Source organism: Sturnira hondurensis, unplaced genomic scaffold, assembly GCF_014824575.4.
Source record: "Sturnira hondurensis isolate 20B ecotype Veracruz unplaced genomic scaffold, ASM1482457v3 Scaffold0021354, whole genome shotgun sequence".
Lineage (NCBI taxonomy): Eukaryota > Metazoa > Chordata > Mammalia > Chiroptera > Phyllostomidae > Sturnira > Sturnira hondurensis.
The window spans coordinates 29346221-29359620 of NW_028093985.1; the positions used below are offsets into that span (position 1 = coordinate 29346221).

General features: G+C 39.6%; 1 protein-coding gene across 1 annotated transcript in view; it reads right to left on the reverse strand.

Moving 5' to 3' along the window:
• FBXL17 (F-box and leucine rich repeat protein 17) overlaps positions 1 to 13400 on the reverse strand; it is a 480048-nt gene that overhangs the window by 329261 nt on the left and 137387 nt on the right. The window contains exon 5 of the mRNA XM_037031996.1: positions 1850 to 1957. Coding sequence (XP_036887891.1) covers positions 1850 to 1957 — 108 coding nt within the window. The remainder of the gene's footprint in view (positions 1 to 1849; positions 1958 to 13400) is intronic.

Consider the following 13400-nt stretch of genomic DNA (forward strand, 5'->3'; position numbering starts at 1 on the left):
AGTACCAGTGTACCATAATTTTTGGCTATCTGAAAATGCTCAGTGAAGCACTTAATGATCTAATAAGTCTTGTTTTGTCTTTAATGAATACAATTTCTAGTGATCATAAAAATCCCACATATGGTCATTGTAACACTTGTGCATAATCTGTTCATCCAAAGGCATTCCTATTCTACATCATAAATAGCATTAGATGTGACTAGACAAACATTCATCTACCAAGGTTTTCAAGCCATGGTTATAGGAAATGAACTAAAAATTACATTACCTATGTTTATATAAGATGTTCTTTTCTAATAGAGCAATAATAAGAACAAGGTGTCTATACTCTCCAGTGGTTTAGGTTCTGATCCTCAAAATACAATTAAAGTTGATCAGTCATTTAAGACACAGTCATTTAATCACAGCCTCTGTTTTAGATATACTAGAATAGAAGAGTGATTTGATGTTTTTTTCTCAAAGTTTACTCTGATTTTCCAGCAATTTAGATATTGTAGCATCTAAGTTAATATTGGTAACTAACATTTATTCGGTTTACTACTTATGCAAGCTCAATGCTAAGGCAAGCACCTTGCACACATTACTTCAATTAGTACCCTGAAAAATTATTTGCCTGCTTAGCTGGTAAGCTGCAGAGCCAAGATTCAAACCCAAGCTGACGACAGAGCACAGCCTCCCACTGATTGTGCCTTATTGCTATCGTCCAAGGTAACATGTAAACATTTGCTCTTTTCCTAGGAGGAAAAAAAAGAAAACATTATTTCCCACTGAACTTGTAAGCTTCAAGAGACCTGAAGAGACCAGGCCCAAATGGACCTGGGATCTTAGCTGTTTTATTTCAGCATTGTGCTGCTAACACGGTAGGTTTCTAATAGTAGTGAACTGAAGGAAGTTTGAATGAATGGGTTACTCAGCTATTGAGTGGAAAAGGCAAGAATTACATTCATTCTCCTAAGCACTATATAATACAGTTAAAATCCATGCAGTGACAAATTTCAGGTATTATACAGGTCAGTGTTAGAGCCAGTTTTTTTTCATTACATGTATGTAAGAATTAACTCCAAATCATTTTAGAGCTTGGGAAAGCAGCAGAGATGGCACATAAGTGAGAGATTACAAAGGAACTAGCACTTTCATCATTACTAAAACATGAGATTTCATATATTTGGTATATAGGAGAGCTATAAGGTTTATTTTTGATATACAGTCACCTTTCTTTCACCTTACATATTTACCTTAAAAATATGTACTGACCATATTCCCTTCTTAAAAGCTGACCTAATGATATGTGAGCAGTTAAAACTTCATTCAAAATATTTTCTAAATGCAATGTACTAAGTTAACATTTAAACAATTCTTGTCACATTTATCGATTTATTTATGCATAAATTTCATAGTCATTAGCAATGTAGAAGCAAAAAAGTAAGCTGCTTTTTAAAATATTTATTTATTTATTTATAGAAAGAAGGTAAGGGAGAGAGAAAGAGAGGGAGAAAAACATCAGTGTATGGTTGCCTCTCACTTGCCCCCCCCCCCCAGAGGGGACCTGGCCAACAGCCCAGGCATGTGCCCTGCCTGGGAATCGAACCGTCAACCCTTTGCTTTGCAGGCCCATGTTCAATCCACTAAGATATACCAGCCAGGGCTAAGCTGCTTTTCTAATAAATAAGTGACTGACTTAATAAAGAATAGGTTTGGTATTGTTGCCTTAAACTTGTTTTAACTTTAACAAACACTAGTGCACTTCTGTTACGATCTGATTATTTCTCACTCCAGTGTATTTAACAGTGCTAGGACACTGGTATGAATGAGAACTGGAAACACTGAGGAAACACAGCAATGGTCCTACCTTAGTTAGGTGAATGACTCCTTTGGAAGTAACTGAACAGCCCATGAAGCCCACATACCGAAGTTCAGGACAGTGCTCAGCAAACGCTTTCACGGACTGATCTGTCACCTAGGGAAGAGGCAGGAAGAAAGTTACTCAAAGTGGCATTCCAGTGGATTTAGGGATTAGGTTCCTCAAATTCCGTCTGCTCAACCTGCATTAATAACATTTCCCTATCCATTAGATCATGTGAATCAGTTTACAGACATGTTGCATTATCTCTTGTGGGTTGTCTTTGAAATCGACCCTTCAGCCCACATGCCTTCTATTATCCCATTTTTTTCCACTACATAGAAAAAGTCTCAAAGATGTCAACTTCTCCATCTCTCTCTCTCAGTAAATATATTTTACTGACATATAATTCACATACTATAGAATTCACCTTTTCAAAGGGTACAGTTCAGTGGTTTTTAGTGTATTCACAAGGTTGTATAAACATCACCAATATAAAATTTCAGAACACATTCATCACTTTAAAAAGAAACCCCTTACCCATTAGCAGTCACTTCCCTATTCTATCCCCTGTCTCTGGCAACTTCCTGTCTCTATGGATGTGCCTAATCCAGAGACTTTTTACAATTAAAATTATACAACTGGTTTCTAAAATGCAACAATGTTCTCTTCTTATGTTTCTCCCTTCGAGTGTTTCTTCCAAGGAATCTAGTTTTGCCCCTTACTGCTTCAAATTCTTCAGATTTCAATGGTATAATATTAATTTTATGTTTCAACTTGACTATGCCATGCAGTGCCCATGTGTTTGGTTAAACATTTTTCTGGGTGTGTCACTAAGGGTGTTTCTGGATGAGATTAACACTTGAAAAGGTAAAGCAGACTGCCTTCCCCAATGTGGGTGGGGATCTTATCCAACCCACTGAATGTTTGAATGAAACAAAAAGGCTAAATAGGAAGGAATTTGTTCTCTTTCTTTTCTCTCCCTCTCTCGGCTGAACTATCTTTGAGTTGGGACAATGAACTCCTCCTACCTTTGGACTCAAACTCATACTGGAACTTACACCATCAGCTCTCCTGGTTCTTAAACCTTTGGACTCAGACTAGAACTATCTACCAGCCTTCCTGTGTCTCCAGATTAACCAACTGCAGATTTTAGGCCTTCTCAGCCTCCATAAATAATTACATGCGTCAATCCCTTACAACATCTTCTTACATATACACACACACACACACACACAGTTCATACTAATTCTGTTTCTCTGGAGAACCCTGACTAATGCAATACATACTAGAATCCCCTAAAAGAATTTACTAAAAACTCAGAGCCAAAATTAGTGAGGCCCAAAGATCTGTATTTTTAACAATCCCCTGAGTGCCCCTGAGATATGTGAAGGCTTGAGGCCTCAGTGCTATGAAGAAGGTACACTGACAGCTTTTGGCACAGGTGCCTGGCCCCACTTTATTTAAACAAAGAGCAGGATAAAATTCCTTTTTTGTTTCCCCCCACTTTGAACAATTCCCGTGTACAAAAGTATCTCCTTATAATTGTGCCAACATTTTCTTCACTGCTCCACAAAGATGTAGCTTATAAAAGAGGGTCCAAATATACTCTATCACAGGCTTACTTTCATCTTCTCTTCCCTCACAGTCAAGATGAAATCCAGTTGAACAATTTCATTAGTTTTTCGAATAGCAGCAACTTACATCTCCTTTGCACTAACTTTGATATTGGTGACGCTTACTTTGTTTCTTCCTTATCCATTCTGAACAGGTATTAGAAAATAAAGGTGTGTAGGGAACATTAATTCTAAAACAACACAAGCGCATTTTCCTAAAATAATAAAACCAACAGCATCCACAGTACATCTGATAAAAGATTAATTCTGCCCTCACAAGTCAAGTATGCTTTAGCATATTAAAAGTAAGGGTGCCACTGATAAATTAAAAATGGGCCTTCCTGACACTCAAGCTTTCTAAAAAATATTATATTAACAAAGAATAGTTAAGGCACTAAAATTTCCTGAAGCTTCGATGAAAACCAATCGCTATTTTAAAAAGTGAGTGGGGGGAAGTAATAGAACTTCAATAACAAACAGTTGATTAAATGCCCTAGTTCCAATCACACTCTAACATCAAGCCTTTCATATATCTACCTTCAAGGAACTCAGCTAAGGATTAAGGACACAAGAAAAAGCTCAGGTTTAAGGTATTAGAGCTTTAAGAGAGAAGAAAAAGGGGATTAAAAATTGGCTTGGTGGAGCCCTAGCTGGTGTAGCTCAGTGGATTGAGAGCGGGCCTGCGAACTAGACGATCATGGTTCGATTCTCATTCAGGGCACATGCCTGGGTTGCAGGCCAGTTCCTGGCAGGGGCCAGTTCCCAGCAGAGGATGCACAAGAAGCAACCATACATTGATGTTTCTCTTCCTCTCTCCTCCCCTTCCCCTCTAAAAGATAAATAAATAAAATATATTTTTTAAAAAATTGGCTTGGTGGCTCTTTCTCTTTCAGCCAAAGCAATCAGAGTAAGACAGCTCAGAGTCTCTAGCACCGACAGTCTGATAAGCCAAACAAGACAACAGTAAGTCTCTGGAGTACAGAAACACTGTTAGAGTAGGTATGCATATGTGTTTTTTGGAGACTAATAAAAGGGTCTGGAGTTTGCATGGGGTTTGGCTCAAGATCAGCTAGGAATTTGGGGCTGAAGGTCTGACAGAAACAAAGACTGTAGGAGGCAGGTGCTGGTTAGTGTCTGCTTCTCTGGGATCCTGGAATCTGATGGCCTCTTTTCAAATCCCCGGTACACCACTTATATTGGCTGTGTGATTTTAAGCAAGTCCTTGCACTTCTCTATACTTTGTTCTATAATATGGAAGAAATAAAAGTATCTACCTCACAAGGAGAGAGTAAATAATAGACGCAAAATGTTATATTTTGTTATCATTAAAATGTACCATTAAAGCATGCTAATTTCATCTTCTAGCTGCTCCAAGAGACTCTGATCATAATTTGGGGGCTAGGTTATAGGCTAAACTGTGAGGTGTGTTTGAGGGAGACATAGGCGGAAGCGTTACTGCACCGTTACGAAAGAGAGAATCCCATTTTGTTAAGGTTCTCAGCCTGGCTGCACATCAGAGTCGCCGGAAGAGCTTTCTGATTTAACTTCTGGGTGAAGGTCTGCATCGGTTTCAGAGCACCCTGGAGGAGATTCGAACACATAGCCTGGATTGTAAACAAGTTCTAAGGCTTTCATACAAAGCGTGGTCCTCAGACCAGCAATCTTGGAGTCAAACTGGGGGTTTGTTGAACTGCAAAATCTCAGACGCCACCACTGACCTACGGAATTCTAACCTGCAGTTCTAGTGCATGGGATGACACTCCAACCAACTGAGCCACCTTGCCAGATTGGTAAAGAAATACTTTCATTCAATAAAAGTATTTTTACCCCCCCGCCCTCCGCCCAGTTTGGACACTCTGTCTTTATGTATTTATTTTTCTAAACTGTAAAAAAAATTGTTCAAGTACAGTTGACTCCTTTACTTTTGATAAATATTTGAATTGCTTCCAGTTTGGGACTTTGATAAATGCTGCTGCTTTGATCATTCACATACAAATATCTGTGTGGACACACATCCTCATTTTTCTTAAGTAAGTGTTTACAAGTGGAATTGCTGAGTCAGGTGGTGAATGTAAGTTTAATTTTTTACATAATTTTTAAGCTGGGTTTCCTTTCTTAAGTTGTAAGAACTCTTTATATATCTTGGATACTACTAGCCTTTTATCAGATACTGGTTTCACAGATATTTTCTTCTGTTCTGTACTATTCTATTCTTCATTTCATGATGCTAATCTCATTTCAATGTCACTGAAAATTTAGGGCCCTCCCTTCAGCCCCAGAGAATAAGGGATCAAGGCAAAATGTGTATAGTTCTTAAACTAAAGAATTTTCTAAAAGTTCTACCCTTGACTACTATTTTTTCTTTTTTAAATATATTTTATTGATTATGCTATTACAGTTGTCCCATCTCCCCCCCCTTTATTCCCCTTTGCCCTGCATACACTCTCCCACTTTCCCCTCCTTTAGTTCATGTTCATGGGTCATACATATAAGTTCTTTGGCTTCTACATTCCCTATACTATTCTTAGCCTCCCTCTGTCTATTTTCTACCAACCATTTATGTTACTTATTCTCTGTGCCTTTCCCCCCTCTCTCCCTGCCTGGCACTCCCCTGCTGATAACCCACTGTGTGATCTCTATTTCTGTGATTCTGTTCCTGTTCTAGTTGTTTGCTTAGTTTGTTTTGGGGTTTTCTTTTTTTTAGGTTTGGTTGTTAATAGCTGTGAGTTCGTTGTCTTTTTAGTGTTCATACTTTTTATATTCTTTTCTTAGATAAGTCTCTTCAACATTTCATATAATAATGGCTTGGTGATTATGAACTCCTTTAACTTGACCTTATCTGGGAAGCCCTTTATCTGCCTTTCTATTCTAAATGATAGCTTTGCTGGATAAAGTTATCTTGGATGTAGGTCCTTGCCTTTCATGACTTTGAATACTTTTTTCCAGCCCCTTCTTGCCTGTAAGGTTTCTCTTGAGAAATCAGCTGATAGCCTTATGGGGATTCCTTTGTAGGTAACTCTCTTCTTTTCTCTTGCAGCTTTTAAGATTCTCTTTTTATCTTTAATCTTAGGTAATTTAAGCGTGATGCGCCTTGGTGTGTTCCTCCCTGGGCCGAACAATCTTTGGGACTCTCTGAGCTTCCTGGACTTCCTGAAAGTCTATTTTGTTTGCCAGATTTGAGATGTTCTCTTTCATTATCTGTTCAAATAAGTTTTTAATTTCTTGGTCTTTATCTTCTCCTTCTGGCACCCCTATGATTTGAATGTTGGAACGTTTAAAGATGTCCTGGAGGTTCCTAAGGCTCTCCTCATTTTTTTTGAATTCTTGTTTCTTCATTCTGTTCTGGTTGAATGTTTCTTTCTTCCTTCTGCTCCAAACCATTGAGTCTGGTTTTCTTCCCATCACTGTTGTTTCCCTATAGATGTTTCTTTATTTCACCTAATGTGACCTTTATTGCTACCTGGGTCTTTTTCATGCTGTTGAAGAACCTAGTGAGCATCCTGATAACCAGTGTTTTGAACTGTGCATCTGATAGGTTGGCTATCTCTTCATTGCTTAGTTGTATTTTTTCTGGAGCTTTGATTTGTTCTTTCATTTGGGCCATTTTTTCTGTCCTGGTACCTGTTATGAAGGAAGGGGCGGAGCCTTAGGTGTTCACTAGGGTGGGGCAACCCCCATCGCTGTGTTGTGAGGCTGTATGTGGGGGAGGGGTCTGAGACGGAACAATGGTGCTTGCTCAGCTCTCTGCCAGATTTCAGGCACTTCTGCCACTGCCCACAAGCAAATTGGGCCCATCTGGGGCTGATTCCCATGTGCGTGGGCTTGTGTATGTTCTAGGACCCTGAGGGTCTCTCCGAACGAACTGTCCTGTGAGGCCAGGAGTTTCTCCTGCTGCCGCCTCAAACCCCACAGTTGTTTTCAGTCAGAGGCTTTGAGGTTTTATTTTCCTGCACTGAAACTCTGGGTTGTGCAGTCTGTCTCGTTCCTCAGTTGTTCCTCCCAGTTTATCTGCTCAAGAATGTGGGACCACCCGGTCTACAATCCACTGCCTCGCTGGGTCCACCAGCTACCACCATGCCTCGAGTCCTCTCCACCCGGCTGCCTGTCTCCACCCCTCCTACCATTCTGGATGGATGTTTCTGGATGAATGAGGGTGTGGTAACCTAATTCAGAGGTGCTGACACAGCTTGATCAATACTAGTGAATTATGAAACCACAGCAGTAGGAACTGATAGTCCAAGAAAGCACTTTTATCTAGAAAGCACTAAAATTAAGCAAGAAAAGAAGGGTTGGAGAAGCTTTTACATAAATTTCAGGATTCTAAATAAAGAGAAGTAATTTGTTACTTTAAAACAAAGTTTTCTTGGAACATAGAAGGAGAGATTTATAACATAATAAGATTAATTCAGTGAAAGGGTTTTGGAATCAGTGCTGAAAGATTAACTTTTGGGAATTACCAGTAATATTTCTGGGGAGGAAAGAAAACTACAGTATTAACTGGTGGAGCAATCTTTAGTGCTGGAATTAAAGAACTGTTCTGTGTAATTCTACATGAGTGTTCTAAATGATAGAAAAGTATTTCCTGACCAACTTGGCAAAGTGGCTCAGTTGATTGAAGTGTCAGCCTGTACACCAACAGGTTGTGAGTTTAATCCTGGGTCAGGCACTTATGGGAGACAACTGATTGATGTTCCCCACCCGACTCTCTCTCAAAAAAATATTTCTTGACCTTGCTCAGAAAACTTTAAAAAAACTTTTCCCTAGACTCTACCCTAAAATTACTAATTCAGGACCCACAAGTGTATACTCTTAATAATTATTTTAATGACTCATATGAAATTAGTTCAGAAAGAATCCCATGACTAACTATAACCACCATGGTTAAATAGACCCTCCAACTATTAGTACCTACTGAAGAAGGCCTTGAATCTACATTGAGGTTATCTCTTTGCCATCTCTGCTGCCATCATAAGCCACTATGGTATAAGATACAAGGAGTGTCTAGAAAGAGTCCAGTCACTGTTAACATAATGAGAACAGTCTGCACAACATCTACATAACTTAACAGCCAAGGAGAATGGACTGGAATGTGTATGTGTGAACAATGACAACTTCATTGTATTAGTCGGTGGGAATGGAAGACACCACTGAGTGAGCATGTGTTTTGTGTGGCCATTGCATTCAAAATGCCTGAGAGAGTAGAGCAACAATTGTGCATCAAATTTTGTGTCAAGCTGGAACATTCCCCCACAGAAGCTATTCAGATAATTCAGAAGGCTGCAGCTATGGGCAACTGGTGCTTGGAAGGCAGCTTCATTATGACACTTGCACTCATGCATCATGTCTTGTGCAGCGTTTTTGGCAAAATATCAAATTACCGAGGTGGCTCAATCCCCCTACAACCCACATTTGGCACCCTGTAAATTCTGACTTTTTCCAAAACTAAAATCACCTTTGAAAGGAAGAGATTTCAGACCGTCAGTGAGATTCAGGAAAATATTATGGGCAGCTGATGGTGACTGGGAAAAACTGTATGAAGTCCCAAGGTGCCTACTTTGAAGAGGACTGAAGCATTATTGCCCTACGTATAGGACATACCCTAATGCTTCTTGTATCTTGTATCTTCTTCAACAAATACCTCTATTTTTTATATTACATGGCTGGATATCTTCTGGACCGACCTTGTGTATCATTCTTCTCATGTACATCTTTAATAGCCAGCACGCTGGACCTATTTTTGACATTCAACACCACAAATCTATTCTTCACCCATTAAGCCACAGTGATCTTTCAAAAAGTGCAAGTCAGATCAAGTCAGTCTGCTATTAAAATCCTCCAATGGAACTAATTTCTCTGAAAATAAAATCCAAACTCCTATAACCTACAAGGCCCTGCATGATCAGACTCTTCTCTATCTCTTCCACCTCATTTCATCTCACCATCTTCTCTCCTTGTTTACCACGTGATGGTGTCAGCTTCTATCTCATTCACCGCTATCCCCACTGCCTGGAAAAGGGCCTGGAACACAATAGGAGCTTTAAAAATAAAAATGAATGAGTGGATGAAATATGGCGGTCAAGGAGGTGGAAGCTGAGCCCACTTGCTGGTGCTTCAGCATGGATTTTTGGCTAATGTTCCAACAAATGACCTGAAAAATCAAAAAAATCTCAGCTGATATGAATTTTTGAGTCAAGGAAAACAGAGGAGGCTCTAAACTGTCCACTAAGATATTTTTTAAGTTGAAGGCGAAATACCCTGTGCAAGCACCTGCAGCAGAGAAAATACCAGACAGAAAATGCAGCTTTAGTAGCTCTTTTCCCTCCCAGAGTGGGGTCCCGGCTCCCATATAGGGAGCCACCAACCCTAATCAGGAGAGACTTGGGAGTCTACAAGACTCAGTCTCACGCACAGAGCAGCACATCCATTGCTGCAATGCCAACTGGAAGACTTCCTGAAATAAATCCCAGCCCCTAAAACTGTTAGAGGCACTGGCAGGCTGTGGCCAGCCCTGACCAAGAGAGTGTTTTTGCTTTGAGGGGAGGTGGAGCACACAGAAAACCAGGCGGTGACTTTGCACTGCAGTGTGGGCGCCACATAGAGACTTTTTAAAAAGGGAGCACTGGGAGGGTGGGCTGGGATGGGAGTAAAAGACAGAAAACTGTACATGAACAATAATTAAATAAATTTAAAAAGGGGAGCTGAAGTGTGGCTTGTGGGGATTCCCTGCGCATGCAGTCACCCTTCCAGAAAAGAATCCAGACTGAAAGCGCAGTTCATACCCACTGAATCGAGCTGAGCAGGAAGATTAGAAATCTGTACAGTGAAAGGATTGCAGGGCCCCACACAGTTTGGCTGGAGAGTGTGGGGCTGCATGTAGAATGGAGAGGTCTGGTGTGAGCCTCCTGCAAGAGCAGTGGGCTGGAAGCTAAATGGGCAAGAGCTGAGTAGCTGAGATTCTTTGCAGCCAGGCAGGTTCCCTCACACCTTAGAGTACAAAGCTCTGGGAGGAAGAAGGCATACGTGACCCCACCTGCAGGATTGCACGGTCTGAAGAACATTAAGGCTAGGATCAAGAATCCCCTGCTGGGTGCATATCCACAGAGGAAAGAAAGAGAATCTTCAAAAGAGCCTTTTCTGAACTTTTATCAGATGCAACAAGTTACACTAATTCCTCCTTGGGTCCTATTCCACTGACAGCAGCAGAACAGAGAGATTAGAAACTGGCTCAGCAAGGGATATTCAGGGTCCATCCCAACCTTGGCTCTTATACAGAACTGCCATCAGTACCAAGCAGGAAAGAACTCATTTACACAGACTGGCCCCTCACATGAAAGGGACAACTAATTCATCAGAACACTATACATTACTGGAAATAATCTGGGAGAGACCAAGATGTGTGGCACAGGGGCTGGGGTACATATCCACCATCTTCCCAGAGAACTAACGGTGCCTCCTAGGGGAGAACTAGAAAACCTACCTTCCCAATTTCACTAGGACCAGGTAGAGGTGGTACACAAGGTGCTGTCTGATGTTAGATGAACCACCCCTGGAACTTGCGCTGATAAAAAGCCAGCAGGGCAGAACAACGAGGACCAGCCAAGCCTGCAGGAGACAGCCACAGACTGTGGAGCACTTGTAGCCTCGAACAGGCTGCCTAAAGCTAGACTGGGACACCATCTGACATTACCAGAGACAGATCCAGAAGAAGACAGTAGGCAAAGACTAGACTCTGCTGAGATGAATTCCACTTTGTTCTTTTTCATCATTTGCATTGTTTTTAATCCTGCATAGCTTTTTAACATTTTTTCTTTTTCTTCAATTTTGTTCCTATTATTTCACTTTTTTTATTTTGCTTTTATTTCAAATCTTATATTTTACTCTTCCCTTCTGTTACTCCATTTTGCCTTCTTCCTTCCTTTTCTTATTTTGATTTTAAATTTTATTTTTCCCTTTCCACACCTTGTTTCTATTCTTAACTCTTAGTATTTCTCCTCCCTCCATCCTCTGAAAGCCATTTTTCTTTCCATTAGTCACCTCACAGTCTTTTTTCCCTTTCTGATAATGTTCCTTGTTCCCTTTATACCTTTATTAATCCTTGGGCATTTGTCACTGACATTGTGATTGTTGTTGCATTTCTTCAATTTTATTACTATATGATCACTTTTATTTATTTCAAATGTCCTATCTTAATGTTCCTCTGTCCTACTCCACTTTTCCTTCCATCTGACTTTTCTATTTTTGTTTTAAATTTTATTTTGTCCCTTTCTTAGCTTGGTTTCTAATCCTTATTGTTTATTATTTCTCCCCCCTTTATCCTCTCAAAAATCATTTTTCCTTTTTTAGATATCACACAATCTTTTTTTCTATTCTTTCTTTTTCTCTCTTATACTCTTCTTACTCTTTCCACTTTTACTAATCTTTGCTCATTTGTTGTGGTTACTGCTCCAGTGGTTGTTTTTCTTCAATTTGATTCTTATTTTTTCACTATTCTTTTTATTTTAAATCTCATATTACACTCTTCCCTTTTCTTACTCCATTTTGCCCTATTCCCTCCCTTATTTATTAATGCTGTAAATTTTATTTTCTCCTTTTCTGGGCCTTGTTTCTATTCTCTACTCTTATTATTTCTCCTTCTTCTTTCCTCTCAAAATAATTTTCCTTTCTGTTAGTCACCTCATATTATTTTTTTCCTTTCTTACAATATTTTTACTCTTTCTACCTCCACTAAACTTTGCTCATTTGTTGTTGACACTGTAGTTGAGGTTAGGGGGTGTTTTTGCTGGTGTGGGTTTTATCTACTGTATTCTCTCATTTTTGTTCTGGCAGCACCTGTATAATAGCATACCAGATGTGGTGGGGGTTGGGACTCTAAGTCGGACAGTGGGAGGGGAGTATATAAATGAACAATATATAAATGAATTACCCAACAATAACCAAAACCCAATTACAACAATAGAGTCCACATAAAGTGCATAAAGGGTACCACAAGAGCACCCAGGTCAGGAAATTAAGGAAACTGCACCACTGAATCCCATAGGTCTCTTACTACAGAAGGCCACCCCATAAAGTCAGGGAGTCAAAGCAGATGTAGAAACAAACAAATGTAACCTAAAATGGAGAGAAAAAGAAACGACTTCCAAAAAATGGAAAGCAGGAATGCCCAGAAAGAGAGCTAAATGAAACTGAGGCAAGCCATTTATCAGACAGAAAGGGGGAGGGGAAGAATGGGGGGTAAATATAAGGAATAAGAAGCACAATTTGTAGGTACAAAATAGACAGGGGGGTTAATAATAGTATAGAAAATAAAGAAGCTGAAGAATTTACATGTATCAACCATGAAAATGAACTAAGGAGGAGGAATGCTGGTGGGAGGGGCAATGCAGGATGGAGGGGGGGAAAAGGGAAGAAAAATGTGACAAGTATAGTAGCATAGTCAATAAAATATACTCAAAAAAATTCCAGAGGAAGAACTAAGTCGTAAGAACATACCTAACCTATCACATGCAGAATTTAAAACACTGGTAATCAGGATGCTCACAGAAATAACTGAGTAGAGATGCAAAATAAAGGAAGAAGTGAAGGTTATATAAAGTAAAATTTAAAAAATATATACAGGGAACCAACAGTGAAAAAAAAGAAAACTAGGACTCAGATCAATGATTTGGAACAGAAGGAAGAAAAAATATTCAACCACAACAGAATGAAGAAATAAGAATTCGAAAAAATGAAGAGAGGCTTAGGAACCTCTGGGACAACTTTAAACATTTCAACATCCAAACCATAGGGGTGCCAGAAGGAGAAGAAGAAGAGCTAGAAATTGAAAACTTACTTCAACAAATAATGAAGGAAAATTTCCCCAATTTGATGAAAGAATAAACATACAAGTCCAGGAAACTCAGAGAGTCCCAAAGAAGTTGGACCCAAGCAGGAAAACATCAAGGCAC